Source organism: Myotis lucifugus, unplaced genomic scaffold, assembly GCF_000147115.1.
Source record: "Myotis lucifugus unplaced genomic scaffold, Myoluc2.0 scaffold_8, whole genome shotgun sequence".
In the NCBI taxonomy this organism is placed as follows: Eukaryota; Metazoa; Chordata; class Mammalia; order Chiroptera; family Vespertilionidae; genus Myotis; species Myotis lucifugus.
Window position 1 is genome coordinate 7,767,933 of NW_005871056.1, and position 6,217 is coordinate 7,774,149.

General features: G+C 44.5%; 1 protein-coding gene and 1 pseudogene across 3 annotated transcripts in view; one reads left to right on the forward strand and one right to left on the reverse strand.

Moving 5' to 3' along the window:
* The window catches only part of PCCB (propionyl-CoA carboxylase beta subunit), a 65,139-nt gene that overhangs the window by 21,066 nt on the left and 37,856 nt on the right, over positions 1-6,217 (forward strand). For all 3 annotated transcript variants that reach the window (XM_006083730.3, XM_023749565.1, XM_014450924.2), the window contains one exon: positions 1,153-1,263. In XM_006083730.3, the coding sequence (XP_006083792.1) occupies positions 1,153-1,263 (111 nt within the window). The remainder of the gene's footprint in view (positions 1-1,152; positions 1,264-6,217) is intronic.
* LOC102434452 lies at positions 1,894-2,360 on the reverse strand (annotated as a pseudogene).

Genomic DNA, 6,217 nt, shown 5'->3' on the forward strand with positions numbered 1-6,217 from the left:
GCTGCCTGCGGGTGTGAGTGCCAGCGGGACCACGGCGTGTGTGAGCAAAGAATTTTCAGTAATCACCACAGGCTTGCCCCGATGACAGCGACTGGCGCCCTGCCTTGGTCTGGCGCCCCCGCTCACCTGCTCCACCATCCCGCTGTACCCGATGCCCAGAATCAGTGATTCTCTCTCATCAATGTTTCCATCTCTCTCTCCCTCTCCCTTGCTCTCTCAAATCAATAAAAATATATTTTAAAAAAAAGGAAGATAGATGCCTAGTGCTTCCAACTCCGCCATCTTCCCAGAATTCTCTCTCTATAGATAGATGCCCTTTTGTAATGTCCTTAGCTGTGTCCTATGATTTATAGAAGTTGATCTGAGAGCCAAGGCAGTGCTAAAAGTAGGGGCGGGGGGGTCTTTTTTTTAAAGCTGATAGAGCTCAGGAGAAGGAAAGAAGTTGGGGGTTGGGCAAGGAGACATTGGGCTCTTATCTTGCCTGGGTCCTCCAACCCCAATCTTGCCTTTCCTAGGAAGTGGTCTGAGGCTTGGCCCTTCACAACACCATTATCTTCATGGAACCTTTCTGGCTCCTACTACCTATGTCTTCCCATATGCTCTAGTGGGGGACAGTTGGAGGGGGGCAGACCTTGAAGACTCTGAGTGAAATAGCATCTGCCTCTTAGCCTTGCCTTATACCTGCTGGGTCCCCTCTGTGGAGGTTGTCAAAGGACTCCAAATACAGGTCATGGCTCCAGGAGTTGTTCCTGTATGTCCTGCCCAAGGCTCTCATTCATCCTTCCAGATAACTTTGTGGACCAGGGGTGCTGGGCCTCAGGTGTGTTTGGAGCTGGAGTGAGAGTGGTAGGGCTCTATATGAGCTCGTGTTCTGGTGGAGCTTTTGGGGAACTACTGTCAAGGAGAGAGAGGAAAGTAATATTTGTAAAGTAAAGTAGTATTTGCCCCAGAAAGTAATAGGCCAACTATTCCACTTGTTATGGGGACAAATTGCATATATAGTTTTGGAAGAAACTAATCAGGTTTCTTGCCTCTAGGATAGAATTTCTGTCAGTAAAAGCCAAGAGTAGTTTTATTGTTGCCTTTATCTTTCTGCACATAATGCCTCAAACATCTCTGTAACCAGATATCTTTACCTTTCTCTTTTGGCAGAGGAACGTCATGGCATCCGGAGTCATCCCTCAGATTTCTCTGATCATGGGCCCATGTGCTGGTGGGGCTGTGTACTCCCCAGCCTTAACAGACTTCACGTTCATGGTAAAGGTAAGAAAGAAAGACCTGTTTCTCCTGCCCTTTGAGAGTTGTGCAGTACCTCACCTGAAATAAAAATAATTCCTGACCCAGATCTAGGTTGTTATCTTCATTCTCATTGGCTTTCAGCTTAGTGATGATAAGGTCTTAGTGAAGAAAAGGTTTTGGCACAAAACATGTAGCTTGTGGGGGTTCAGTGGCAGAATGCACTTGTGTACTTCATTGGTGGGTGATTTTACTTGTTGATCTGAATTGCAAATGATTTTCAGGTAATTAAAGGATTCTGTCCTCTGCTCAGACAAATGATTGTTACTGAATTCTATTCAAAAAGTTTCTCATGGAAGACTTTTCTATAATATTCTTTATTGGGAAGTTGTTTCTTATGACCCACCTTTATTTCTTTGGCTGTTTGCCATTTTATTACACTTTTGTCTATAATGGTAATAGTAAATCTGATCTCCAACTTCATTTTGAAAGGTGCATATCTTTATTATGTGATTTGATGGGATGATGTTTTTAAATGATATTTAAATAAAGCCTGCTTGAATTTACCCTTAACCTAATACCATTAAAAAGTTCAGTCTTTTTCCTCTTAAGTTTTTTTTTTTTTGAGAATAGCTGGCTGATACCTTCATTGTTTTAGGGGGAGGGGTGCTCAGGAGCTCTTGGTGGGGCGGGCCCGCTTCCTCTTAACCATCACGGGCTTCTGGCTGCGCAGGATGGCGCTGGCCCTGGGGATGGCAGCCATGCGCAGATCCGGGCGGTACTTGTTCTTGCGGATCATGTGCCGGATGCTGCTCAGGGTGGCCCGGGCGTTCTTGTTGATGGTGGTGCGCACGTAGGAGGTGGCCGGCTTTCGCTGGCCGGATCTCTGCTTCATGATGACCACCACCCCTTTGCCATCGGGCGCCGGCTCCACGCCCACCGTCTTGCGGTGAATCAGCCCGTTGTAGCGAAAGGAGTTGCGGGCCTTCAGGTTATTGGGTTCGGTGCTGTAGGTCTGCTTGTTCCTCTTGATCAGGAAGCTGGAGCAGTTCCGCACGATCATCCATTGCAGGTGGGCAGACATGGCAGCAGCTCCTCACGCTGCGGCAGCCGGAGACGGAAAGAGCTCCTCATAAGATATTTTTAACAATAATGAGAGTACGTGCCAACCAGAATGACTGGGGGGTGGGGAATAGATAGTCATCCAGTATGAGGAGAACAGTGTAAATAGGAAAACCTTTTTTCTCAAGGGTATTTTGGCAATAGAAATTCAGTGGTTTAGAAAAGTGTTTACCCTTTGACCCAAGTCTTCTGTTTTTAGTGACAGATTGAAAGCAACCTAAATGTTCAGCAACAGAGGTGGGTTTTATGACCACATATCTTCCTGAACAAAGCAGAACTCCCTCAACGTTGCCCACTAAGTTTATGTACACCATACCTACCTGGTTCTACCCAGTTCTCTTCTGCTTCCTGCCTGATAGGAATGGAGATGTGGTATCCATTCCTCTGGCTAAGGCCATTCCTTCCCCTCTTTCCACATAGATGCACATTGTTGAATACAACTCTTTTACCTTTTCAATGACCTTATCCTCTCAGTTCTTTTCTCTTATATACTATTTTCAGTGTCTCCCTTGGTACTAGATCCTCCCATTAGAACTTATCCATCCATGTTCAGGGCTTTCCTATCTTTAGAACAAAGACAAAAGTCCTCCCTTAATCTGTATCTCCCTGTGGCTATTGTCCTATTTCTATCTTCCTGTCCTCTGCTTAACACATTTTAATTTACCTCTCTGCCCCTCAGTTCACTAAACCTGTTTTTCTAAAGTAATCAGTGACATCTATGTCACTATAAATGCTCTGTTACTTTTATTTTCCTCACATTTTCAGCAATATTCTTTTCCTTTGTCTTCCATGATGCCACACTCTGGAATTTCTTCTCACATCTTTGGCCCTACTGTCTTGGTTTCTATTACTATTTCACTCTAAACTGCTTTCTCTTATTTTAAATTTTTCCAGCTTTATTGAGAGATAATTGAGATATAACATTGTGTAAGCCTAAGGTGCGCAACATGTTGTTTTAATACAATTACATATTACAGAATGATTAGCACCATAGCATTAGTTAAGCCAAGCATGTCAAACTCACGGCCCACGGGCTGCATGCAGCCCATAACGAATATTTTTGTGGCCCACCCAATATAATGGTATGTAAGAAACATTTTAATAAAAATTTTGTAACTTAATTTTTACAATATCCTGTTATACATAATCTATAATAATAAAAGCGTAATATGCAAATTGACCAAACTACTGAACAGCAGAACGACTGTCCGGATGATCATGCTATGACATGCACTGGTGCCAGGCCCGCCAAAGCAGGTGTGACGCGATTGGTCGGCCTTCCTCTGTGCGGTGATCAATTGCGGAGCCCCGGCAGGGTGGGCAGGGCCTCCCTCTGTGCTGCGATCAATTGTGGAGTCCCGGCTGGATGGGTAGGAGCTCCCTGTGCGCAGCGATCAGTCACGGACCCCCAGCTGGGTGGGCATGGCCTCCTGTGCGCGGCGATCAATTATGGAGCCCCGGCCGGGTGGGCAGGGCCTACCTCTTTGGGGTTATCCATCGCCGGGTTCCTGGACTGTGAGAGGGCACAGGCCGGGCTGATAGACCCCCCCACCTCCAGTGCATGAATATTGTGCACTGGGCCTCTAGTTATTACTAACGAACTACAACGTTAGCTAATGACTGATTGCTATAATTGTGCTGCATTCATTTCCCTTACGTGTTTTAAGTGCAGGTGCACCATTTCTCTCCACTCATACTAGCAGTGAATATTTTAGCAGCTGATTGTCATGGCATTAGTCTTACATTGACTTGTTTGGTGTGCACAACAGGACATATTTTGCTTTCGGAGAACAAGAAAAATAGATTTATTTGTGTTACGCTTATTAATTTATGCAGTTATTCAGTGTCTGATAAGTTAATGTTCAAGAGAAAATATTAATTTTTATTAAAATGTTCTATTATTTTATGTTAATGATTACTCATTTATTTTAGCCCTTTGTATTCAGCATGTCTCTATCGAAATAAACCTATGTTTCTATGAAAATTGGAGCCTTTGTTTTTTTGCGGCCCACATAAACTTAAACCTTGTTTATTTGCCCTGTGTTAGCCTTTGAGTTTGACATGCTTGAGTTAAGCTAACACCTTCATTATCCACATAATTACTATTTCTTTTCTGTGGCAAGAACATTTAAGACCCACTCTCTTAGCAACTTTTGAGTATATAATACAGTATCCTATATAATAAAAGACTAATATGCTAAGTGTCTGGTCGTCTGTTCAATCAAAGTGTAATATGCTAATGATATGCTAAGGCTGCTCAACCGCTCGCTATGACGTGCACTGACCACCAGGGGGCAGACGCTCTGACCAGTAGGTTAGCTTGCTGCTGGGGTCCAGCCAATCGGGACTGAATGAGACGGGCCAGACACGCCCTGGAGCCCTCCCACGGTCCCTCCCTGGCTGGCCAACCTCCCGCGTCCTTCCCTAGCCCCAATCATGCACTGGTGGGGGTCCCTCGGTCTGGTCTGTGTCCTCTCACAATCCGGGACCCCTCAGGGGGGCACATTGACTATCAGGTAGTTCCATCTATATAATAAAACTCTAAGCTACCATTATGGTGGAATGACCAGTCACTATGATGTGCACTGACCACCAGAAGGCAGATGCTCAACACAGGAGCTGCCCCCTCATGGTCAGTGTGCTCCCACAGGGGGAGCGCCGCTCAGCCAGAAGCCGGGCTCATGGCTGGCGAGCTCAGTGGCGGTGGCTGGAGCTTCTCCCACCTCCGCAGAGCGCTAAGGAGCAGCGAGCTGAGCGGTAAGGAGAGAGCAGGCGGGCGGTAAGGAGTGAGGGGTCCTGGAATGCGAGAGAGATGTCTGACTGCCGGCTTAGGCCCGCTGGCAGATGGACATCTCCTGAGGGGTCCCAGACTGCAAGAGGGTGCGGGCTAGTCTGAGGGACACCCCCCCCAACACACACACACTGCTCGAATTTCATGCATCGGGCCTCTTGTTAACTATAGTCAACATGTTGTACATTAGATCCCTAGAATTTATTCATCTTATTACTGGAAATTTGTACCCTTTAACCAACATCTCCCAATTTCTCCTCTCTCCCAGCCCCTGGTAGCCACCATTTGACTCTCTTGTTTCTATGAGTTCAGCATTTTTAGATTCCAGATATGAGTGAGATCATACATTATTGTTCTCTGACTTCACTATGCTAAGTGAAATGTCCTCATGGTCCATTCATGCCACAAATGTCAGGATTTCCTTCTTTCTCATGGTGGAGTAATACTCTGTTATTTGTGTGTATGTATGTATGTACCACATTTTCTTTGTCCATATGGCTATGGATATCCAATGGAATAATATTTGTGTGTGTGTGTGTGTGTGTGTGTGTGTGTGTGTATGTATGTTTGTGTCACATTTTCTTTATTCATCTATCAATGGTTGTTACCATATTTGACTATTGTGAATAATGCTGCAGCAAACATGGGAGTGTAGATATCTCTTCAAGGTCCTGATTTCATTTCCTTTGGATATATACCCAGAAGTAAGATTGCTGCATCATATGATAATTCTAATTTAATTTTTTGAGGAACTTCCATACCGTTTTCCATAGTGGCTGTATCAATTTAGTCCTACCAAGAGCGCACAAGGGTCACCTTTTCTCCACATCTGTGCCAATGCTTGTTAGAATTCCTGTACTTGAAAAGGTAAGATAGAACAAGTGTGAGATGATACCTCATTGTGGTTTTGATTTGAATTTTTATGACTATGAATGATGTTGAGTATCTTTTCATGTACCATTTGTATGTCTTCTTTGGAAAAATTATTCAGATTTCCTGCTTATTTTTTAATTGGATTTTTTTGGCTATTGTATGAGTTCTTTATATATTTTGGATATTAACTCCTTA